Here is a 25,731-nt window from a genome sequence, read left to right on the forward strand (position 1 = left end):
CAATGACAGCGCAAAAGAGTGGCAGGCAGCCGATCCGAAAAAACCAACTGCAATGCAAATTAAAGAGAAATAGAAGGGGCTGATAGTAACATAACATCTCATCACAGAAGCTGAAAACCCTCCCTTCCCTTCACATCAGCCGTAAAGAGGCCATGCCTTTGTGCGTCTCCATGTGTGTGTATACCATATCAATCGACAGCACCACCAAATCCTTCCTTACAATATATTAAATTTGATATATATTTTAAAAAAATTATTTCGATTTATTATAAATTTTTATTTATATTTAAATAGATAGATAATTGATAAATATATAATAATTTTAAATAATGAAATATGTATCAATAATCTAACTCAAAATGGAAAATATTTATATACATATTTTATATTTTTATTAGCTGTAATGTGTATATCGAGTTTAAGTGTAAAAATTATATGTTTTTTACTTTTAAATGATATTGTATGTGTCAATCATCTAATATTAAAGTGTAAATACCCTAATACATATTTATAATTTTTATATTAATTATAATGCAAAAACATGTTTTATAAACATCACATATAAAAATAATTAAAAATAAAGCTAAAATAGGCTGCCTAGTATATCATTATTCTCCATAGTTGCTCACTTCTATACTTATATAACCATAATAAATCAAAGAATGAAAACAAAAAAGAGCTGCCTAGTTGATCAGCATCAGCAATATAGACAATAGAATTATATTAAAGTGGGTCGCATGATGGAAAATTTATATTATGAAGCTACCATTCTAATTCCCATCCTAAATTGACATGACAACCAAATCATACTATAATTTCTGCAATATGGCAACACAGATGAAAATCATATCGTATGATATTCTTAACAATGTAAAATCTACCAATATCCTTAACAAATTTATCTCTATGTTGTAATGGTATTAAAAGGAAAAGAAAAAGAAGAAGGAACATGCTGTTTATACAATATAACCATATGTTTTTTGAACGAATTGCTTTGGAACTTTTTGTATAACAAATTATGCTTCATTCTAAACAACCATGACATAACAGATTTCTATTGAACAAATAGTGATTTCAAATTCAATTGATGAAGATTATACCTTTAGGCACCGCTTAAATTAAGGAATTTTAACTAAATTTATTATAATATTGTCTTATTCAAATTATCTATATCAATTTATAATTTTTAAATTTTTTTCAAAAATAACCTAAAATCAGTGAAAAATATTATTTTTATTGTGTAATTTTTTTATAAACTACTGATTTTTAAAAAAATTTCTCAAATTTATTATATATTTATTTTTTAGTTATTTTCCTGTCATTTTTTGGTTGTTTTACTTAAAAACAACTAAAAAAAAATCAAAATTATAATCTAAAAAAATTAAAAAATTATATTTTTAATATTTTAATATAGTAAAAATAAAAAATTATAAATTTGATAAAAAGATGGATATTTCAATTATTTTTTATAGATTTTATATTCATTCAAACAGTAAAAATTTTAAATTTATTGACTTGTCCATTCGTGAATTTAAAATTCGTGTAATTAAGTTCCTGAATTCAACGGACATTTTAGAGAAAATTAAACCAAATCCGACTACTTTGTGACGTGTAGGCCATGGCTTTCCCAAGTCTCAAATGAACGCATCCTTACTTGACATCCGGAATGTTTTAGTTATTTTCTAGTTTGGCCCCTTTTATTTAAGGAAGTACTTTACTCCCCTCATTTTATCGTTCAATTTTTTTTGAGTCTATTTTATTTTATTTGAAAAATATTGGTATATCTAACGTATATTTAATATATATATTTTACTGTTATTTACGTAAAAAATATATCAGGCAATATATTTCCTTTTTTAATATATATTAAACATATATCTTCTTTTTTTTATCTTATAGCATTTTATCTAATTTTTCAAATATGATATTCTCAACACATCTCAAAATCTTTAAATTAAAAAAATATCTTTTAGATTTATTTATTTATTCATCATTAATATTACAAAATTAAACAAAATACAACAATATCTTATAAAAATTGATGTATTTTAGATTTATTATAAAAAATATACTGAATAAATATATTTTTTTCAAAATATATCCAGCATATATATTTTTATCTGAAAAAACCAAATCGGATATTTCTGTAAATAAAACTCTGCTTGAAGGTATTTTTATTAATAAAATTTTATTTTAAAATATATTTTTTGTCAATAACTTTTCAGATATTTTTATAATTATTTTATGTGTGTGGCATTTATGAAAAAAAACCCTACATCTTTAAATACAATTTAACTAATAAATATGATACCTATTTATGCTTGTAAAGACCAAGTTAATCTAATCTTAATAGAAAAAATATAGCTGAATAAAAATATAGAACCATGTAATCGAATAGGCATACGAATTTAGAGAACCTTTTTTCCCTTTCAAATTTAGTTTGATAATAAATATTAATGTTATGTTTTGGAAATTCATAAAGGAATTCATTTTATTTCTTTAAATGAAATATAAAATAAAATAAAAATAATAAAGTTAAAAGAGATATTTTAGTGTTATGAAATATCTTAACTTTTCTCATATAAAATTTATTTAAAAATTTTATTTTATTTTATTAGAATTTAATTTAGCTATAATCAATTCTACACAAATTTGATTATATAGAATACTAAATTAATTTTTACTATATTTAAAGTATATAAATTTTAGATTTATAAATAAATTTCATAAATTTTATAGATTTCGACCAAACACTATGTAACTTATTTTTTTTTTAACTTTGTTGGATATTTATAAATTTCTATCTTTTTGGTCTATAGTCCAATTAAAATAAAATAACACAACACACGAATTTGTAAAATTTAGGTACTATAATTGTTTCTAAAACTCCTTAAAATATCCAAGATATTAATTAATATTGTTTAATTCAATAACCAAATTGATTGATAAGAAGTTTACGGTAAATTGTCTAATCCTTATGTATTTATGTATGTTATATATAAATTAGAAATAGAAGAAAAGGAAGAAAGGGAGTGAGAGAGTGGGGATGGGATTGGATGTGGGGCTGACTGGCAAAATATTTCCTCAGAGAAATCTCTGACTCACCTGGGATAATACTGGGATAGGGTTAGGGTTTGCTCTCTCTCATTCAATGCAGGATAATCCAGATTATTGCTCTAAAGGTTCTATTCCAATTTATGAGTTTCCACTTCCCACACCTCATTTCATCCCCATTCCCCTCCATCATTTCCTTTTCTTCTTTCGCCCAAACTTTTGTCTTTTCTTTTCTAAGTTGTACTAGTCTACTCATCTTATAATGCAACCATTAGCATTTTTGGATTGTTTTGATAATTGATTAAATAACTTGGACCATGTGAATCATATGGACCATATGTGAGTGGGTAATTTATAAAAATATTTTGTGGTTGTCAAAGCTTCTCTTTCTATATGCATTTGTATCTAATAAGAACAAATTAGTAGTAGATGAAGTTGCAAATAGTAGGGAGTAAATGGTATTAGAGGTCCCCACTAGATGAGTAGTCACATTTTGTCCTTGTGGGTGAGTAGCTTCATGGCTTGTCTCTGTACTTCCAACTGGGCATTTAAAACATCAGCCTGAAATGTTTCCATGTGGTACCACTCAGTAAATGTGGGATAAATGGCCTTTTTTGCTGCCCATACTATTTCAACCCTTCTTTTATCTTTCATAAAGTAGATGCCAAATACTGACTTGTAATCAGCAATTACCAATTCAGCTTTTCTTTTTCTACTTGTATGTTGTTCAATGTTGCCATTGCCAATTTGCCATTTAGGGTTTTACAAGATTTTAGACTTTAGATTTTTTTGCCTGTTGGATGTTTCTTTGAAGGGTTGGGCAAGAATGAAGAATGCAAAGCCCATGAAACAAAAACTAGATTAGGTGTCCTACAGGCCCATGGGCTTCCACTCATTACAATCAAAATTGTCTTTTTTACCTGATTGAATACAAGTTGACAATTGTATGATCACATTTCAGATATTCGGTTGCCTCTCTCTATTTCCAAAACCAATCCAACGTAAAAACAATATTGAAGAAAATTTCCTATCATTCGATTTCATCAAACAAAACAAAAGGACCCTAAAAAAGAAAGTAACAAAATAAATTGATTGATTCAGAAAGTGAAGATTTAAGGACTTCAAGGACTGATATTAAACCAGTTTTTCGAAATCAATTGTTTCGATTTCTTTTATTTTATTATATTATTTCAGAAGTTAGCTTTGCGAATACCAGATTGATAAAGCTACAAAATGTAACCTCTCAAACTACGGTTTATAAAAAGATTAAAAGAAAAAAATCTAAACCCATTCATCGAAAAGCTGTGATAAATTAGCACTAAACTTCATAGGATAATAATAGCATTTGACAAAAAAAAATTTAGATTAAAACCCACAAGTCCAAAATGCCATGTCATTTCTTACAAGAGGACACAGACACAAAAAGCCCCACAATCTCATTGATAACCCTCCAGTCTATAGGCAGAAGAAACTAAAAAGCTACAGCACTACTGCAAGGATGAACTTTGAAACTTTCACTGGATACAGCATGCACCTGAGAGACAGCATCTGCTATGCATCCCCAAAGCGTTACTATGCAAGTTCCATTTTGGTGCATTATCATTTTGTACTCCAATGCAGACAAAAAAACAGCTCTAAATAAAGTGGCCTCCCTGACAGCAGACAACAAAATATAAACATTAACATATAAATGGACAACTTTCAGGGGACCTCAAATAATTAGCCTATGATTAGTCGTTGGCATCTATCAACTATGGCTTTCAAACTCAACATATTCTTTAGGCTTCAATGAAACGCCGTGCTGCTCGAGTCTCCAGTAATAGATTCTTGTACAACATAACTCGAGGGTTCACATCTTTGATTTCATGATCTTTTGCCATATCCTTCTCAATGATCTGTGTCTAGCATAGAGAATATAAATGTTTTAAGAATATGCGGACGCATATATTTTTAAGCTGTAAGTCAATAAATCAGTCTTTTGTTGGAGGAAAAAAATCAACTGATCTAATCAGCCAAAATTTGGATAACAATCATACCAGGGATGACAAATGGAGGCTTTAAATAAATTGGAAGTGTGAAACAATAAGCTTATAAAGTATAAGTAATAAGACAAACCATGCGCAAACATAAAAAAGAATTTATTAAAAAAAAAATTCATGGTTAGATAGGACAACCGCAACCTTCCATTCATACTCTTGAAGTTTTAAAACCACTAGCATACAGGAGAATGCAAATATAAAGTTAAGAAACGTCATGCAACAGAAAGTCAATTACTTTCATCTCTTCAAATCAGACCCACTACTTGCAGATCATTACCAAAAATAACATACCTTGAGGATATCAGCTGACTTCCTATGACAGTATGAAGTGCATGGATGAGTTGCTTCAGGCATCAGAGTTCTTCTCCCATTCCTATTTCTGATACAAGCAGTAAGATTATTGATAATATGCTCAATTATATCATGTTCATGCTCATTCAAAGAATCTAAATCATTTGAACAGTTGTGCAGAAGTAATTCTGACAGTTCATTCATTGTATTAACCACTTTTTGAATATGTAATCTCGGAGGGCAAGAAAAAGATCTACTTGCACCCTGACATGTTTCAGTAAAATCAGAAGGAATATGGATTCTACAGGAAGAGGAACTAATAACATTTTTGTTTTCAAATGAAATTCGACTTGAACCATGCTGTACAGATTCTCTGATCCCTCTCAAAGTGCCTGCAATATTTGGCCCAGTCACAAGCTGGCTATTTGAATAGCAGTGATCTTCCACAGATGAAGGTTCAAGGATGCAAGATTTGAGCATAGAGCTATTATTTGAGTTCTTGAGTATGGCATCTTCCTTATCTGGAAGACAGACATCATTAGTGCAACAAGACCAAATAACATTAGTCAATTCTGAAAAAGCTGATCCTGTTGTAACAGAATTGGCTGATCTCTGTTCCACAGGCTGCAAAGGAACTGCTGAAGATGCAGTCTTATGGAAAAATGAGGAACTGTCCTCATCACATTCATTTACACGGTAACAATTTTGTTTATCACTGCTAGCAAACAGCTCGGATGCAAGAAGACTTAAACTATTTAGTTCTTCTTGTCCACTCCTGAGTTGTTGTCCGTTCACAGGTCCAGAGTCTTCAAGTATTGACTGATTAGCAGCCAGGGTTCCTTTCCAGCAAGGTGAATCCAAATCTGAATTCCCTTCTTCAGCACCTTGCAGTTTTACAGTCAACTCATGAGGAACACTAGAATATGGGACCTGTGGCATGGTTAAGGAATCAATGACCTCGTTAGTTTTAGATTTACCATTCTCCGCATCCTGGCTTTTCTCTAACAGGATTTCACGCAAGGTGTCCTTATTAGTGGTATTCAACAGGGTACAGCGATCTTCTATTATGACTGGATTACAACTAGTATTGCTGAATGCACCATACCCATCAGATTGCATACTGTGATGCAAAAGAAGATTAAGAGGTAAATAACCTGCACCGGTGCCTGATGGTCCAGAGACTTGAACTGGAGAAGAATGTTCTGATACACAGGAAAGTTTCAGTGTTGCTGCATGAGAATCAAGTGGTTGTGAAAAGTATCTATCATAAAAACTGATGTTTGAATCACTAGAGCTGCAAGTGATTTGGTATGCTAACCCACTCTGAGTATCTCCATGTATTGAGGTGGAACACAGTTCTGATGTGTCTGGGAAAGGGACACACCACTCAATCTGGTTGGTAGTTTTTGAACTATTTTCACTGTCTATACCTGAGGTGCCAATGAAATTTTCATACAAACTACCAGATCTTAGAACACATGGCTTCAATCCTTCAGCAGGAAGCTTTCCTACAAAGAAGTATGAGAACTAAAAAATAACTTAGCTCTCCCAACAGCAATAATTTTTATTTCTATTCCTTCTGGGATGCAGTAGCTAAAATTCAATAATACATGTTTCTCCATACTCTATATTGCCTCTTCTTCCTGTTACCTTAACAAATTAACATGGAAACATCATGTGACAAGGGAGCATAAACATACTAAAAGCGATAACCCATCCTTTTGATTAAAAAATAAGAATCATTTTTGCTTCATTGCATGTGGTGCTAATAATTAACTGCTACACAGGACACATTTATCTTGCTAAATGTCAGCCAATGCTCTCCTTAATATTAAAGCCTTATGAACCATATATGTATGAACAGTTAACCCCGTTCATACTATTAGATTGGCAACCTTATGCAAGAATTGGACGAAGACTAACTTAAGGCAACTCTCGTGTTTCTTGTCATTTGGATAGAAAGATTTTTCGATTTATTATTCTTCCCTCAGTTTTTAAGCCATATGTTTTAGATGTTAGGAATGTACATAAAACAAGTATATTTAAGGCATCCAGAGCGAAGAATAAGTATGAACTCAATGCCTAAATAGTTTCGAGGAGGGTTAATCTTTCAAGGTTTGGTAGTAAACCCTGTAGGGTGGACAAACCATATGATATTTCTTTGAATACAAATTTAGAACTTATGAGAAAGGGATTGTGTTTGCTTGGGTTGGGGCTCAGCGAATTCTAAAAAAAACAAAATAGTAGGGCAAGCAAGAGAAGCAACAAATTTTAGGTAATGAAGTAAGACAACTTATCATGCTTTGCCTACCAGTCTACCCAATGCAATGAGAATCAGACAAACGAAAGAGTAAAGCTGATATCAAGCGATTTGCGGCATTAGAAAGGAACCCATTTTGACATTTCCCAAATTCGCAATATACAAAATAAACAGAAAGAAGAATTGAAAAAAACATGAGCCACGAGAGATACCTTGTGTGGAAGAGAAACGATAAGGGATAAAGAAGGCACTATCTTTGTCCTCGCAGCGATGATCATCAATCCTCGGTGGTGGGTATTGAGGATGATTAGAGATTGAAGATTGGTTAACAGTAAAAGGCCGAGCATACGGTGACAAACGAGACGAAGAACCTCGGTTGATAGGGTCGCTACAGCTCATCTTTAATTTTGAGGAACACTATGAGATGATCAAAGAGGAAACAGGATTTCTAACTTCAATCCAACCCAAAAGAGAAGGGAAGGAAAATTCAACGAAGAAGTCACATGTTATTTACAAAGCAACAAGACGAAACTACTGATATTTTTTTACTCATTGGAAAGTGTCAGTGGGTTTCCTTTCTTCTTCTCTCTTAACTTCTGAGAGAGGGGGAACCAGTACCGTCCACTCTCTGTTTCTAAATTTGTGGCTTTTTATTTATATTTTTTAATGTACTCTTATGTTTTCTCCTCCAAACTAATGCATTGCGTCGTTATCTTTTACTACTATTTTGCATTGATACTCGTTTCAAGATTCTGCACTGAATTTCCTTTTATTTAAATTTTTCATAGTTTCACAAAATCTTAAATTTGAAGCCTTTAACAACTCATAAATTATGTTAATTAATTGATTCGAACTGCATCTGAATTGAACAACTCATAAATTATTGTAATTTCAGTTAGCAGTATTTTCACATTAAAATTAAATCACAAAAAACAAGAACTAAAAAAAAAAGAATTTGGAATAACTGAGAAATAGGATAGGGTCAAAGGAATGTAAAACAGACTGAAAAACAAGTGATTATTTATTTATATTAAAAGAAAAAGTGAATATTATTTACAAACGCGTAGAACCATATTTCCAAAAGAAAAAGCCAACCCCACCACTGACTTTCCCGTGTCCTTGTCGTCTAACACTACACGCATATGCTTAACCTTCCAAGCGAAGGAAACCTGTCTCCGAAAGAAAATATCCAAATGGAAAAATAAAAGAACGTTAATATATCTTATGCGCAAAGCTCTGTGCTTCCATTCACATACACATTAGTCATTGATCCCACAGTGCTTATTCTTCATCATTAATTAATTATCAACGTTATTAATAAGCCATTCCTTGGATTATATATTTGTATATCATAATCTCAGTTGCTAATTATCAACTGTATTCATCAGAAGATATATTTCTTGGTATCCTCTATGAAATACATTTCAAGTTATGCATCAGGAATTATAAATTTATATGTATAAAACAACCCCTCGACACTAGTTCATTAGTTAATTTGAACATATGAAAATGGCTACACAAACTGATCAGCACACAGCATATGCATGTATTTTACAAGAGAAACATGTGTGTATGATTTTAACTACATAAGACAGCAGGCGTTAACGTTGTCGTCGTTGAACATGTTGCTGACTTTGTCGTCTCCACGGTGAGTGACAGGGATGTTGCCATGCCTTTCTCCAACATTGTAACCATGCCTGTAATAGTTGTAGCTCTCTTTGAATTCATTTGTTGTATCTTTGAAATAGTTGCTCGCAGATGTGAAGTACAAGGGTATATCTGGATACGGCCAGAACTCTGCCCTCTTTCCAGCTCTCCTTACTGCCTTCAGCACCTTATTTCTATCTACATACCCCACCACCGTCACCTTTTCCATGTTTAGGTTCACCTCTACTGAATCCACACCTATTTATATTCTCAATCAAATCAGGTTAGTCAATTATTCTGTATAAGCTAAACACTCTTTAATCACTGACTAGCGAGCTAGCTATTAGTATTACTACTATATTTTGCAAGATATAGATATATATGTACCCTTAAGCTTGTGAATGGCATTTTTCACAACTCTTTCGCAGCCAGTGCAACACATCCTCACTTTGAGCTCCACAGTCTGTAAAGACAGCATATGTATGTGGTTTAATCAGGAGAGATTCTGATTTCAGAAAAGTTTCCAAATTTTAACTTTTTGTTTATTCCTTGGATCACTTGTTTTGTTCCTTCTTTTTGCCTTTCCTATGTGGTTAAGACGGTTATGCTAGGGAAACCAAAGGGATTAACAAAAGACATGTTGCTTTGCATTAATCCAACTCGTGATTCAGGATATCCTTATCTTCACTAAGGCTAGGAAACCTATCTTTTTCTGTTTCTTTTTCAGGAATTAAAGAAAAATACACACAATAGACATGATTCAAAAAACAAAAAACAAAAAACAAATATATATATATATACTAACTGAAAATTTTCTGACCTCGCTCTAATAAGAATTTGAATTGGATTGATTTTTTTGTTAATGATTTCATTAATAATACCGATTTATTGACTTTTAGAAATAAACAATAATTATTATATTTCCATATCTTTGCATCGTTATTTTTGTGTAAAACCACGCAACCTAAGTATAAATATATGTATGTACTAATTAAACTATTGCATGTTCCTTCAACCAGGGACACAAACATGATTAAGGAGGAGAGATTGATCCATTCTTGACTGTATTTTACAAGTCAAAGAAAAGTCTGCATGAGCATGAACTCCTTAAAGAAGGGAAACCCCTGCTATTTTTCCCTTGGCAAGCTGGAACAAAACCTTAAGGGTGAAAGTCTCAATCAAAAGCAGATGCATAAAAGAGGGGGAAAGAAAGAAAGAAAGAAAAGAAAAACAAGGGTTGAAAGCGAAACCTGCAAAGAAAGTGGTCGCCCTCTTGGCATGTTGTATCTGATATTTCTGATGCCTGTGTGGTCGTCCCGAAAGTGAAAGTAACAATAAGCAATGGCAGATATGATAGACTTAAATGCTCTCTGTAAGATGGTAGCCATGGCAGTTTTATGTTCCCTTCAATATATAAAGCAGTTAAAAAGGAATTAAGCCAAGTCCAGTCCCAGAAGATATTCTTGGGTGGCATCAGGCATCTCTTCCTTCTGAGGTTCTATTCCATTTGGTAATAATATTCCAATTTGTTGTCTCAATCCTACTCCAAATGAACAGTTTTCTTCTGCTTAAATTAACTCGCTACATATATCAATTAGCTAAACAATTAATTAACTCTATCCAGAGGAGGCAAAAAGGGAATGGTATCTAAACCTTCAAAAATTAATGCTTGGGTCAAGCTAGCATAAATGGCTGCTGACACCCACGAGGAAGAGGGGAATATCATTCCCTCGTGGCCATAGATAGTCTAGCTTAAGGGAATTAGGAAAGACAGATAGATTTTGATGCAAAGTTAACAAAAATATATTCTTTTAAATCTTTCTTTCTTTCTTTCTTTCTTTTTTTTCCAATATCTTTGAAAAATTCACTACTAAAACAACAGGCGCCATCTATCCATAAGGCCTTACAAAGCTATATTCCCACTTCATTATTGCTGGTGGAAACCTGCTTAAGATTTTCCATTTTTTCTTTTTACCAGCTGTTCTTGATGGTAAACTAAAAAGAATCTTTTGGACTCTTTTATATGTGAACATAATACGCCTACCTTTAGACAAGTGCATAAAGTATCAACATGTATTTACTGTAAATTAGACAGCAAGTTGATGATATATCAATATTATATATTCATCATGAAGAAGCAGTTAATTCTTAAAGTATATTTCAATTAGTCGCTTCATATTGAAACATTTTGCTCAGTTGTCGATTAACTTAATCAATTGATCATAGTCTGTCCACCGAAAGCATTACTGTTTAAGATATTGTAGTATATAACACCTTGACATATTTAATGTCAATATTGCATTGATGCCATTCCCACAGAAGACACGGAAATAAAGTAAAAAATTAGTATTTAAAGCGTATAATTATTAGCTTTACCTAACAATTCGTGATAGAACATACGCTTATATGCCTCCCAAGTTCGTCTCTCTCATTTTAATTTCTTAACATACATTTGTTTATTATAAAAGATTCTACCTCTCAGACTTAGTCCACTTGCATTCCTAATAGGCAGCGAACTTCGCACAATGTTTTTCATTTTAGAAAAAAGAAAGGCAATTGGTGAGATTCTTGTTCGAAATTATCCTCTTGAGGAGTGCAGGAATGATGTGATGCCAGCAACAAGAAGATGTAATATTCCCTTTGTTAACTTAAGAGAGTGTATCTATATATGTGAATCCGATAGTAGCATGTGTGCAACATAACCCGAACATATGAAATCCTGTACGACATAGCCTGTGTGTTTGCTCTGCCTCCATGCCATTGCACCTCTCTAACATTCCTCTGCAGAAGTTCTTCCATCATTTTATTTTTTTCTTTTCTTTTTATTCCTTTCAACCGATATGAACTTTCAAGCGGACTTTATCAAATATAAAAAATGGGAGCTGCTCAGGTATGAGATCTCAGTAGGCAAAGTTAATTATTTCGCTTCAATGCAATCTTTAGATTAAAAAAATGGGTTTAGCTGCATTGACCCAACTGCCCAAATTTTGTTATTTGTACAACAATTTCATTATGTCAATTTTTTAGAATAAGTTTTATTAATTTAGTTTGGCCTTATTTACAGCTTAGTTCTATACAATTTATTTTTATAAAATATTTATTTATTCGATTTGATTTACTTTAGAATAATTCTTTATTGGGTTTAATTTAGTTTGAATTTATATATAACTTAATTTATTTGGTTTGATTCAGTTTTAAGTTTATATATAAGTTAGTTTATTCAATGTAGATAGTTCAGTTTAATATCTAACCGAAAAAGAATGCTAACCTCTAAGCTACATGATTGTAATTAGCTCAGCTCATTTGCTACAATTTACCTTTCAACACGTAAACAGTATTTCACGGAATTCACATATTAGTTTATTTCCAAAATCTTACATGAGTTTATAGAAATTAATAAGTCAATTAAAATTATTCAAATAGTTAGTAACGTGTCTAAGTTAGTACTCACAAGTTCCTATAGTAAGTGTAAGTTTAACACGAGATCGATCTCTCAAGAAATTATTAGGTCACTTATTATAAAGATTAATTATTAATAGAAAATAATAAAATTATTCATTAAATAAATTAAATAAATAATAAAATAAATATGCAATGATGTGATGTATAAAAACTATATACTAAATACAGTATTTAGCCTAGCCATTTACTTAGTAATTTCTTTATTTTACTTTAATCATATATCTAATAAATGAAATGGTAATGTGCTTTTTCTTTCAATTACTCAAGCTAATGATGCAACTAAAATTTCTTTTACCAACATAGATTAAAAAGATCGCTCTAATACATTCAACATAAATAATGTTTAACTAACAATAATAACTGAAACTAATAAATATATAGAGGTAAAAAAATCACTCATTAAATAAATAAATAACAAAATTCATATATAAGTAAAAAGGTTAAACTAAATATTTATGAAAACTAGTATAACATATTTAATCTAATGATCATAGTATTAAATAGAAAAACATAAAATAATAAAGTAAAAGCTTCCTCTAGATTTAGAATTTTTTCAAGTATGAAGATAATTGGTCATCACTCTCCACTTCTTGAAAAGCTCATTAAATCTTATAAACTAAAGTATTTATGAAAGAATTATAGAAAAAATAATAGTGAACATATATAGAAAACAAATAAGAGAGAGCTCTAATCCTCTTCTAGAACTAGGTTTGTAGAAATATATATAAAGAAGAGTCATTCTCTAAGTAAGTATCTCTAGAGATAAGTATATAAATATAAGTCTATTTGGTAGATAAAAGTATAAGTATCATTATCTCTACTAAATACTATCTCATAAATAACTTTTAATATAAATAATAATAATTGTAAAATGTCCCTTGGAGCTCGTAATTTTTTTGCTAGGCCTTGCAAATAGTAATCTATGCATCTTAATTTTAGATTTTGACAAAAACACATCCAATTAAGTTTTTTTTTTAAGTATTTAACTCTATATTTTTTTTCTTTTTGTTAATATTATATGAAAATAGACAATTAAATTTAAATGAAGTAAAAATATATATTTTTATCATATTATATATAAAAATTAATATTATTAAAACTCTAAATATTTATATATAATTCTAACCTCTCAGTTAGTTCTGGTTCTGGTTATTTAGTTGGATTTATGCAGAATGAAACTCAATTCTTAACGCACCAAATTTTTGTTAATAAAATCTACATTTTATCAATTAAATTATCTCGCTATATTTTACTTGTAGTAGGCACGTTATGAAGAAGGCAGCAACTGCCGGACCCAATTTATTTTCTTAAAACAAAAATGTCGATTCTTAGAATATTCCTTCACTACATAATAATTTCTCTTAGAATAGGAATTTCAGGTATTGGGTTCGGGCATTAATATGTAAAGTGCGTTTAGCTTTTGGGATTGGAATATCTCAATTTTAATTTTAGATTGTTTTATAAATTCCAAAAATTATCCTTTTATGAATTTATAATTTTATCAAAAACGAATAACAGTTTGTAAATAATTTTAAGACTAATATTTAAAGTTAAAAAATTTAAAATCTATTTTTTGTATCTCAGTCCAACTATTCATTTCTAGAAGTAAGGCAGAAAATGGAGGTTGGCCCACCCTCTCCAAACTTCTCACTCGCTGCATTGACATATTAGCGTACTAGATTGGGTCCCTGCTGTTCTTAAGATCATGCCTCCGATCAAATAAAATAATGTACCCTTCTTCTACACACTTCTAACAAGGCCACCTGTCCCTGTCTGATGCAATGCTACTCTATCATGTCCGAAATAAGAAAAACTAATAATCAAATAACTAATCTCATCTCTATCCTGATCACTGTCTGGAAAGCCGCACATTGATGGATTCCAGGCGACGGCAAGGATTGGAAACAAAATAAAACACCTTCTAGCATAATCAATCATATCATATCATGTAAAATTAGCAGATACTCGACCGATTCAAACACGCACAGAAAAGAAAAAAGAAAAAAAAACTGAAATTTTGCTACCTCATAATTCTCTACACAAGATAGAAAGAATGTACAATGCAGAGTCCTGTGGAAAAAGACTAAAATTAAGCAGGTGCTGGAAGTAAAAGGGGATGAGAAGAGGAAGCGAAAGGAAGACTGCGGAGAATGAGAAAACGAACTCGCCTTGGGAAAGGGGCATCATGAAATATGTGCTCCAGCACCCTTCCCAGCAGCGCTGTGTACTCCTCCATCAGCTCTGCAACTATTGCTACCAGTATCATCTTTCTCTCTTTCTTTTTATAAAATTCAAGTCCCACCTCTGCTCGATAAGAGACTTTGAAGATTGGATTTCCTTTTATAGGATATTTCCTCTTTTATTTTATTTTTCTCTTGTCAACAGCCACTTTGGGTTCTGGTTATCTCTCTTCTCTTTAGCAGACTAGACGAAATAGATGAAATCCGTCTAGATTTTGGGATTCGGTGGATTGTGTTAGTTTTGCGTTTCAATGGCAATTACCACGGCGCCATCAATTAGCAGAAGATAGCACTTTGCTTTTCCAGTGTGCTGCCCTGCCCTGCTGTACTTACCCACCACGTGGCCTTCCTCAGGAATAAGACTATGATACCATTTTTTCCTTTGTTTTTTTTGTCTATTCTATTGTTTTTTATCCTTATCCTCTCCTTCCACCATACATCATTGCTATAGTTAAGTCATCACTCATCCTAATAGTTCTATTTAAAGATTAGTCCTACACCAGTTGGCACCACTTTTGTATCATTTTATTATTCTTAACTTTTATCAGTTTAGATAAACTTCAGAATTGTTAAATTAATCTCCTCTCGACCCGACAATATCTTATTATTCTTAAAGCAGCAATATTTTCTATTAGGGTTTTGGGTGTCTTACGTGTAAGAGCTAAGCTAGAATATTTAGATAACTATTCCCGCCATTTTAATGTTATACATCCACCTTTGGGTTTAAAATTCAAGGTAAAAAGTAAGAACCGTAAATTTTCCTAAACTACTCCAGCTTAAAATCAGACTGCTAGAATGCTACTCCTTTTCTCCCCAAAAATATTTATCCTGCGAATTAAAAAATATAACTTTTTTTAATTAAAATTATTTTTTAATATATTTGTATTAAATGCGATAAATTTAATAAATTTCCTTATACTAAACTAATAATTGAAAAGGAACCTACAATATAGAAAGATAAAACATAAAAAGACTATTTTTTTGGGATTCAAATTTGGTTAAATACACCGCCAATGTGTAACAAAGCCAAATCAACCACCGGGGGAGAAATAAAAAATGTAATGTTTATACCCAGTTCATGAGTAAAGCCATAATTCCACTTTTTTTTACCTAACCAACGACTGCACATCAGAGATAAACATCACCCAGTACTGCACATTGCTGCTCCCTCGACCTACGCATGCACCATTATAATTATAAGACTACACCATCCTCCTCAAGGACAAACTACGCCTATAACCATTCTATAGTCTGACCGACTTCATAATACAAGTAATCTTTATCCACATTCCAACAAGAACTAGGAAAAGGACAAGGACTAACAGAATCCCAACTATATAAACTGATGATGAACTGCGGCCCCGTTTTACTGGAGCTAAATCAGGTAATGCCGACGACTCTATCTCACTGCTGCCAGATTTACCATTCTGTTTCACCCTCAACCTTAAATTCAAAGAAGATTCCTTGGTAATCTTTTCGCTCTCCTTTGAATTGTCTAGCTGCCTTTCCTTCTGCAGTTCATCAAAGGCAGGATTATGATCTTCAGCATTTGCTGCCTGCATCAAGTGACAAATTATACCAGGTCAATCAAAAATAGGTCCGCTCTACAAGGATTCATACATTGCACCAACACCTGATGACACTTACCTCTGTTGCACCCGATTGAACTTCATCTTCATCTCCTAGGCTTCTGTGACTTGCGTCTCTTTCCACTCCCTTTCCAGCAGGCACTGTAGCAATTTTCATCTGCAAACGGAGTCTTCTTGGAGCAGTGCCCTGACTTGCAAAGTTATCTGCATGAGAGCGCACCTGAGGCTGGCGGGTTCTAATCTTAATCCCAGTTCCACCGACAGCACTGCGTTGGTTTCCAGGACTCAATTCCTTGATTGATTCTTCCATGTCATTGAATAAATTGAAGGATGGTCCCACTGCAGAAAGAGCAGATGGAGCATCCTGCTTAACAGACTCATGGCCAAGGTCACAAATATTACTTCTTCCAAGTTCTTCATCAAAGGATGATGTTTGAGTTCTCCAATATCCGTATGATGCTTGCATCTGCAATATTTCCATGTTATAAAAACATAATGAGGCTCCCATCACCTAGTCATTCTAATAATACATGCAAAAGACAACTAATTGATTTACAAATGTCTTAAATTTCATTATTAGCTATGGGGACAAAATCTGAGCGATCAAATCTTGCTATATAAGGGAAATAAGATTACTACATGGAATTTAACATTTTCACAGCCATAAAGCTAAACACGGAAAGGTTCAGAGTGGTGCAAAATAGTGGTGAACAGATATCAGCAGTAAGCAATTTACCTGGACCTGAGCCATTCCCTTGTTGGTTTCATTGTATGCGCCATTATCCTTGATATGGAAGTTTTGCCATGGTATACGAGCAGGCAACTGAGTCTCACTTCCAACAATCGAGTTCTTTAGAGTGGTTAACCTTTCACCAGAATAGTCATCGTTGTTATTAAATACCTCACCCAACAACTCCGTTAGGGAGACATCAGGTTCACTAGTGCCATCCATAAAATTGAAACCATTATCATCATTGCCAAAATCACATGCATAAGGGGAATCCATGTAATGCGCTAGGCCCGCATGAGTATCATATGGCATTGGGGAGAAAACTTTGCAATCAATTTCACCAGTCATGGGCTCAAATAAATTAGAATCTTCCTCCAGTGGTGGATATACCTATAAAAGGCCAAAAATACGGAAGTTATTAAACAAAGCACTAAGAACATGCAGACTTTCATGAAGATAAACTCGTATGCAGTGGCCTATAGAATTCCAATAGCAATACAATCTGGTGCTCACTCCCAAAGCTGTCGCTTCTGCTGCATGATCTTCGACTTCCGAGTGACTATTGCAACAGCTATCCACATGTAATGAAGCACTAGAGATCATGTTATCTGAATCATCTACCGTCCAACTTGTTATCCCTTCAGATTGTTTCCCTACTTGCATGACAGATGTTTCTGTTTCTTGAACTATATCTGATGAGGTGTCATCAGGTGAGGACTTCGAAGTGGTAGGGGAGTATCCAGTTTGCTCTACTTCATCATATTTTACAATATCAGACTTCTCTTCTGGTTTCCGGAATAAGCGACAGAGGACAAAAACACCCTATGTAACCAGATGAGGGAGGAACTGATTAATTTACTAGTATAAATAGCATCAAACTAGAAGAAATATATCTACCCAGGAAAGATATAAAATATATGGAAAAAGCTAGAGAAGAACAATAGGTAAACTCACAAATTGAGTTTAAAAGAGAAACTCTCAAGACTTTAAATGCCAATATTCATTCACCACTTTTTCATCAATATTCCATCAGTATGTGCATTTTAGAACAGTAACAAGTCAACAGAAGATACCACAAAACTCTATACGGAAAATGCGAGAACAGCAATACCTAAGGAACACTATAACACAAAATCAGTGAAGTCAAGCAAAGAGCCTGAGAAAAACTAAGAACTAGAAAAACTTAGCATCCGAGGAGGTCTTCAATAAAAGGGACAAATGCTTCCATGTTTCGCCAAGAATGGGCAACATTTGACAAAAGAAATGTGTATATAATCGCATAAGAGAAAATACAATGCTTAAGGCCAGTACAAAGAATGTTGGAAATTTAAACAGTTCTTTTTATCGCATAACACATAGAAAGTAGACAGAATTACTGGAAGATGCAGGTCAAAAAAAAGGTAAGGTAAGGGAAAAGAAAGTAACCTGGCCAGGGGCAGAACCATCAAGATCTTTAAGAGTAGGGCGATACTCGTGCATAATCCAATTGGTGCGCTCCCCCTTTGGAGCACGCCCCCTATAGAAAACCAAAGTCTTTTTCATGCCAATACAGATAGGATTGGACCCTGACTTTCGAGCTCTGATGGTGCGGTCCTTGCCTGTTGCTTTCCAGTAGCCAGCATCGGTGGCCCTGTTGGAACGCTGACCGTTGGGATACTTGCGGTCACGCGGGCAGAAGAAGAACCATTCGGGATCATCTGTCTTTATTACTGATAGACCTGACACCGATAAGAATACTAGAAGTTCAAAGCAAAGCATTTGTAATTTTCTTTAAAAAAAAAAAAAGAAAGAAAGAAAAAAGCTACTACTGTAGAGATATTGGAAATTCTAGTAGAGAAACCTCAAATTGAGAATTAGGAAGAGTTTTTAATAGAGAGGGAAATCTTAAAGATTAAGGAACCGACAGATATGCAAAAGAAGAATTATTCATAGTGCTGTAACGGAAAAGAAATTGATCCAAGATTCATAAGAATTGTTCCTTCCTAATTAAATTTATTACTTTTATTTTAATATTCGGCAAATATCAAAAGAAAAGAAAAAAGAAAGGAGTTTTTTATTTTGTAGGAAACTGAACCAGGTAAATCCCAGGGCTCCCATTTGCAAACATCGACTTCAGAGATGACGTCCACTTCAGAATCACGGCCGTTGATCTTCAGCCTGAGGTAGTGATTTATCAGCTCTTCGTCCGTCGGCCTGAATCTAAAACCCAGTGGCAGGGATTCCATGTGCAACACCGCCATTTCTTTTCCTGTGCTGATTCAGATGCTACGGGAAATATGGTGTGGTCGCTGGCTTATGCGCTAAGATAAAGAAAATAATGGAAAAGTGGGAGTGAAGAAGCAACTGCACAGTTTTTATTGCAATTTGTAAACTTTTGAATTTTGTGTTGTTCGCCGTCATACAAATATGACATGGTGTTCTCTTTTTCCCATTCATACCGCTATTTTATGGCTAGCCTATCGGAGGACGACACGACAACATCACAAACACAATATCATGTCGTGCGATTGGTTGGTTGGATTAGGATAATAACAAACTAATTATTTTTAAATGTATTTAGTTTTTAAAATTTTAAAATTATATTATATAAAAAAAATTTAAAAAATATATTTATTAACTAATTTTAATATTATATAAATTAAAAATTCAATATAATTGATATTATTATTTCTAAAATCAATAATTATTTTAAAAGTAATTCTAGATATTATCTTTTAAAATTAAAATTACTATTTAATTATAAAAATAATTTATAATTAATATATTATTTTTAAAATAAAATTAGTGTTATTATCTTATTAGAGAATTATCTATTGAATAATATAATATCAAAATATAATTAAAATACTAAATTTTAATATTAATATTAATATTTAATTAAAAATACAAATAAATTAATAATTTAATACAAAAAATTATAAAATTACATATTTGTTAAAATATTAAAATAAAAAAATTTGTGTTAAAAATTAAATATATATTATTGAACAAATTTGAATCTTACAAATTGATATATAGATCAGCAGTTAATTTTTCATTTTCAACACTGTGATTCACTTATGAACCAATGACTTGCAAGTTTCATTGGAGTCTAACCACATTAAGGTAAAAAAAGAAGAAGAAAAAGATAAAACCTTACTGATTGACACCGCCTGGTCTTAAATACTCGGTTTATCCTGGCGCTGTTTCATTACCAAATTATACAAGATATTTCCACCTGTTTATATAATTAAATACTCTTTTATGGCAATGTTTGGCGTATGAACATAAGGCTCTCTCTCTCTCTCTCTCTAGCTTCGACCGCAACCCATTATTCTTTTCCTTTTCACTTTTGCCCCTTTTTCGTCTGCAGCTTGATGTTTATTAAAATTTGTTCACGTGCCATTACCACTCCCAACAATTTTTCTTTCCCTAATTTCTGCTTTTAAAAAGCTGGATCTTTCCCATACAAAAATGAACCCTCTATATATAAAACTAGTAAAATTACCAACTAAGAAGAACTACAAATTCCTTTCTTTTTTTCTCTGATTGCCATTCAAGTTGTTTTATTAATTTATTTCATGTTTTTATTAGAAGCTTTGGCCTGCATCATATCAAAAATGCCCCAACGAACTACACACCAAATGTCATGCAGAGGTTTGTATGGGAAAGAAACACAGATATTCAGCACCATTGATTTAAGCCATCTGGTTTCTTTGCGGCAAGTGCCATAAATCCAATACCTGCAATGATTAGGCATCCAGTAACTCCATATATCTGCAAATTATGACATTTCCATTTTCATCAAAACAAAATTAAAGAAGAAAAGGGTAAAGCACCAATAAGTTTAGGCGCTAACAAAGTATTAACATGCACATTTTTCTTGCGGTTGCTGACTACGCTGCTATTTCTTTTATAATTCTACCTTTTGTGCAAGAATCCTTCTTCCACCGAATGTATCTTTTTCTTTTTAACAATTAAAATCTCATCCATTCAACAAGATCTACAGGTACAACAAATACAGGTCACTAAGATACAGAACTCTGAAAACAACAAAAGGAAGTCCAAATATATAATTCAACAAGAACAGGAAGCCACTAAATTACCCAAGACTAGGCATATCGGAAACCAAAATCCCACTTTGGCTAACTGAACTATTTGCTAAAACATCCGACGCTGCAAGTAGCAGAGCAAACTGGTATTTAAAACAGCAGACTATTGTTTCAAACTATCAACAAAAATGACCAATTAAGCAGCTGGGAAACGTCATAAGGTAGCTAATCCAAATAGAATCTACTTATAATTCAACTGAACAAAATATCTATTCATCCAAATGAGAAAATGGAAAATGAAGTTCCCAACAAATTGGGAAATCAAAATGTGAACCAGTAAGCATCAATCAACACTAGTACCAACAAAACAAACTGTACGGTGTTCTGTATACTATATACTATAGATAAGGAGTTCTGTACAGATTTACCTACAAAGCTGCATGATACCCAAGAGGCACATTGGAATCCACCCTTTGCACTACTCTACGAAAACTCCACTCATGGCAGAATTCCAGGGCTAACCGAAGTGCTGTTCCAAGTCCAAGCACAACAATAACGCCTGTGAAAAGCAAATATAAAGATAGAATTGTGAGTGAATGGAATGATCTTATTTAACTATAAGATCCTCATACGTATACAGTATTATGAACCTTTTTCTTGGTGATGTTCTTATTTAAGTAAATCTAGTAAACTGTTTATCTTAAGTATGCGCATGATAATTTACATAGAACAGTTGCAATCCAGCTATTTTGAATTATCATAGATCATCCATTATACAGAATAATGCACAAAATTCATCAAATTTATTTGGTAAAAACAGGTACCTATGCAGTAGAACCCACATGATTAAATTCATTCAAACTGATCCATAACATTTCTTATTTAAATGATTTTGGCAGAACAATGAAATTTGGAATAAAAATAACTAACATATAGAATAGAATTTAGCATGCGTCACATAAGACAGATACAAGACAAAATAGAGAAGATAAAATTGAAATCGTGTTGAACAATAACATCATTTTATTGAAATTCTTTTTTTTTCCCTTCGTCTTACTATAGTCAGATTTAAATGTTTTGATATGCAGAACATGAATTTTTTTAATTTTACATGGTATCTTTTAAGCTTCCTTACACATTATGGACAATGGGATCAAAAACTACTTATTGAGGCAAATTTAAATTCTTTGTATGACGGCAAGTTTACATGGTAACTCGGCCAAAAAATGAGGGCAAGTTAAATTCCTCAATAGTTCTCACCTTGTTCGACAAGGGAACATAAAGGTTCACTATTACAGGGAATCTCTCCACCCCCCACAACACATCAATGGTACAAAATCTTATTTTCAGCTTTATCAATCACGACCCATATTGCAGAAGAATTGGATTAGCACCATCAAGTGTAAGTGTTGCTTACCAATAATAATGTTAACAGGCAGGGCAGAAACACCAAGAGTAATGGATATCAGCACATCCAACAGGAGACCACCAATAAGGATTGAGAATGCCACCCAAAGTGGACTAAAACAACCCTGCTTCATATACAAGGGTTTCAAAGTCATCACAACAAATATTTTCTCCTCAAAAGATAAGTATGAACATGACAGTGGCAGATTACTGCATTAATCTCCTTACCCTTTCAGGATCTCGTGGTCTAAAGGTTGGATCAACCCTCCAAACCCAGTAGTTTGTCTGCCCCACAAACACAAGTCAGATTACAAAACAGCAGATCAAAACAAAACCAAAAAGTAGTGTTACTACCACTGGACTTCTTTTATTGTCAAATATTTATGAGAATGACTACTCCCTTAACTTTAGCAGAAGCCAAACTGAACAATGGGCTCATGGACCATAATCCGGCCAATTTCTGTAAGCAAGGCATTCCCACAGGGATACATACTAGAAATTTTATTGTTCCCATTTTTGTAAAAAGCCACTTAGCTTCATGCTCAATATTTAGTTATTTTTGCAACTAAATTGACAATGACATCATGATTTCGTAAGCCAATGTTTTAATTGAAGGGAAATCCATAATGATAATATGAGCACATCAAAACACAAAACCTTAAAAATACATCCAAATTTAGAGTAGACCAAAATGGTGGAAGGTTCCAAGGGCACTTTTCCAAGTTCATAACAAATTGCACACTCAGACACAGAATACCTACACTTGGCTGAGATTCTGGAGGCGACACATTTACAGCTACCTCTCTGCATAAAGAGTTAAATCATATTGAGGCATTCTTCAGACCTGTGCCAACTATAAAGTACGAAAAAACATGGTGAATCACTTACTGACAAATTTCGCATTTGTTTGATCCTCTTGTATGGAACCAAGTGTCTATACAGGAGCGGTGGGCTTTTGCAAGACCACCTTTACATTTGCATCCAAGATTTATGAGTATTTCTTCCTTTTCCTGCTGACAAACTCTGAAGCATTGCATACAAGGTAATCTAGGTTGTTGCTCAGGTTTAAATTCAATTCTTTAAAATGCCTAAATCATGGTTCTGAATTCAAATTATAATATTAGATATTGCCAATATAATGGCTCTAGACCTGTTTATCTGATATGAAATCAAGTTCAATAAATGCAGTCAAATGAGAATTAAAAGCTTTTGATTATTGAACTACAGAAACAGTCTGGGGTGACCTTATTGACTGTGTTCAAAATGTTGCGGGCGACCAATCTGCTGGTGTGGAAAGAGCAAAAATGAGGAGCTCCTAAGCTAATTTCTTTATCTAACATTTTAAAGAATACTGCACTAAAGTAGCATTTGGACTGCAAAAGCAAAGCATGTAACGCGCATAATGGAAACTATCAGGCAGAAAAACAAAAATTACAAGTCCATGATGGATAAGAGGGATCAATTTCATATTGAGTCAAGCAAGAGGGAAGATAGACTATGATTGAAAAGGGCATACCTGCATTGATCATGAGAACTTTCGTTCCTAGTCAAAGAACCCTTTTTGGGAGAATCGCCGGGGGGCAAGTCCTCCTTAGAGGGGGCAATTTGAATGACATGAGAGTCGGCGTTAACGGTGAGGACTGAGGGGTTAGGTTCAGGGGCAGGGTCCCTGACATCTTGTGACGCCAATTGGGAATTAAGGTCGAGGTCAGTGGGAGTTGAAGGTAAATTACCACACTTGTCGTAAGTAGCAAAATTGGAGGCATCATTATGCTGCATCTGATCCAAAGTTTAAAAATGAATTGAAGTCTTGAATCAAAGAATGAAATTTCAAAAGGCAAGCAAATAAAAACATGACACAAGAACAGAGTGAAAGGAGATTGCATACCTGGGCTGGAGTGATAATGCTAATTGAGGTTTATCTCTGGTAACGGTGAGAACGGAAACGAAGAATACAGCAGCTACAGAGATTAGGAGAGTACTAGGTTTAGGTACTACTTTTAATGGAAACTTATGATTTATCCAATAGGGATAATAACAAAAAACTCATCAGATTTGGGAAGTTGTAAGAACAAGAACAAGAACAAAAACAATTATGTGTCAGCTGTTATCCGCTCTATTGTCAATTTCTGCTGTGCCACTCACTCACTTATCACGCAAAATTCTTGCATTCCCCTATCCCATTATTTTATTTTTTTTCTTTAGATATATCTCCATAATTTTCCTGTTTTAAATTACCAAGATTATTTATGAATTTCCATAAAATTCTTTATTTTTTTTATTTACAATTCCAATTGCTTTATTCTATATATTATGTATACGTGTATATAATTTTCACTTAGTCGGTATCACTAATAAAATTATATATTTTAACATCTTATTTATAAAAATTGAGTTTATTTTTTAAATACAATATCATTCTACAATTTTTTATATTATAAAAACTATTAATCAAGACGTAATAACCTTTAAATGACAGTTATAAGAAAATTGTATGGCTTATAATCTCTAACAAATTAAAATTAAAAAAATAAAATAAAATTCACCAGCCAACTACATCAAATCTTTCATAAACTTCAAGAGCTATTTTATTTTATTACCTATTTTATTGAGTAAAATAACTAATGTAATTTATATTGATAAGACGGTATATGTGAAATAATATTTTTAAAATATGCATGTGTATATATATATACTATAAATATTTTATTATAGGTGAAGAATTATTGAGACAAAAGATATAGGAAAAGAAGCACATCTAATGTGAAAATGCAAAATAAAAGATTCCCAAAAGGAGCTCTATCTAAGCTATGCTTCCTAATGCTGGATAGACACATGACCCTCCTGCGTATGCTTTGTTTTAAGAATACGTAAGTTGTTTTAACTTAAAAGGGTGAAACTGATGGAGCCTGAAGAAGAAGAAATAAGCAAAAAGGGGTCTTATTTGTTTGCTTTCTGTACTTCATATATATTGTACCTGC

General features: G+C 32.6%; 5 protein-coding genes across 16 annotated transcripts; all 5 read right to left on the reverse strand.

The window, feature by feature from the left end:
- Positions 1-4,398: 4,398 nt before the first annotated feature.
- On the reverse strand, positions 4,399-8,962 carry LOC8288882. 6 transcript variants are annotated; one of them, XM_015719008.3, is made up of 4 exons: positions 7,857-8,962; positions 6,362-6,892; positions 5,385-6,268; positions 4,399-4,955 (listed from the first exon to the last, which is right to left on the reverse strand). In XM_015719008.3, exons 1-4 carry the CDS (start codon positions 8,041-8,043, stop codon positions 4,833-4,835), a joined length of 1,725 nt encoding a protein of 574 aa, XP_015574494.1. In that variant the 5' UTR covers positions 8,044-8,962; the 3' UTR covers positions 4,399-4,832. The 6 variants fall into 6 exon arrangements, with proteins under 6 accessions (XP_015574494.1, XP_048229965.1, XP_015574500.1 ...); XM_048374008.1 differs by having other exon boundaries at positions 5,385-6,613; positions 6,703-6,911; positions 7,857-7,986; XM_015719014.3 differs by having other exon boundaries at positions 5,385-6,586.
- A 140-nt stretch (positions 8,963-9,102) lies between these two features.
- On the reverse strand, positions 9,103-10,892 carry LOC8288883 (heavy metal-associated isoprenylated plant protein 30). The gene is made up of 3 exons (XM_002518904.4): positions 10,542-10,892; positions 9,679-9,754; positions 9,103-9,549 (listed from the first exon to the last, which is right to left on the reverse strand). The coding sequence occupies exons 1-3, from the start codon at positions 10,677-10,679 to the stop codon at positions 9,227-9,229; spliced, it is 537 nt and encodes a 178-aa protein (XP_002518950.1). The 5' UTR covers positions 10,680-10,892; the 3' UTR covers positions 9,103-9,226.
- A 3,783-nt stretch (positions 10,893-14,675) lies between these two features.
- Positions 14,676-15,192, reverse strand: LOC107261227. Its single transcript, XM_015718974.3, has one exon. The coding sequence runs from the start codon at positions 15,017-15,019 to the stop codon at positions 14,843-14,845; it is 177 nt and encodes a 58-aa protein (XP_015574460.1). The 5' UTR covers positions 15,020-15,192; the 3' UTR covers positions 14,676-14,842.
- Positions 15,193-15,951: 759 nt separating this feature from the next.
- Positions 15,952-19,849, reverse strand: LOC8278480 (protein NTM1-like 9). Its single transcript, XM_048374007.1, has 6 exons — positions 19,387-19,849; positions 18,738-19,030; positions 17,826-18,134; positions 17,319-17,702; positions 16,641-17,048; positions 15,952-16,549 (listed from the first exon to the last, which is right to left on the reverse strand). Exons 1-6 carry the CDS (start codon positions 19,550-19,552, stop codon positions 16,238-16,240), a joined length of 1,872 nt encoding a protein of 623 aa, XP_048229964.1. The 5' UTR covers positions 19,553-19,849; the 3' UTR covers positions 15,952-16,237.
- On the reverse strand, positions 18,806-24,948 carry LOC8278481. Of its 7 annotated transcripts, none has more exons than XR_007215856.1 (10): positions 24,639-24,948; positions 24,267-24,529; positions 23,639-23,773; positions 23,512-23,554; positions 22,979-23,035; positions 22,761-22,875; positions 21,772-21,902; positions 21,398-21,467; positions 21,217-21,294; positions 20,455-21,034 (listed from the first exon to the last, which is right to left on the reverse strand). XR_007215856.1 is itself a non-coding variant. In XM_048374010.1 (8 exons), exons 2-7 carry the CDS (start codon positions 24,527-24,529, stop codon positions 21,772-21,774), a joined length of 744 nt encoding a protein of 247 aa, XP_048229967.1. In that variant the 5' UTR covers positions 24,639-24,948; the 3' UTR covers positions 18,806-19,030. The 7 variants fall into 7 exon arrangements, 4 of the variants coding, with proteins under 4 accessions (XP_048229967.1, XP_015574538.1, XP_002518953.1 ...); XR_003079069.2 differs by having other exon boundaries at positions 20,455-21,068; XR_007215857.1 differs by lacking the exon at positions 21,398-21,467 and having other exon boundaries at positions 20,455-21,068.
- Between the last annotated feature and the right edge of the window lie 783 nt (positions 24,949-25,731).

This window comes from Ricinus communis, chromosome 5, assembly GCF_019578655.1.
Source record: "Ricinus communis isolate WT05 ecotype wild-type chromosome 5, ASM1957865v1, whole genome shotgun sequence".
NCBI lineage: Eukaryota > Viridiplantae > Streptophyta > Magnoliopsida > Malpighiales > Euphorbiaceae > Ricinus > Ricinus communis.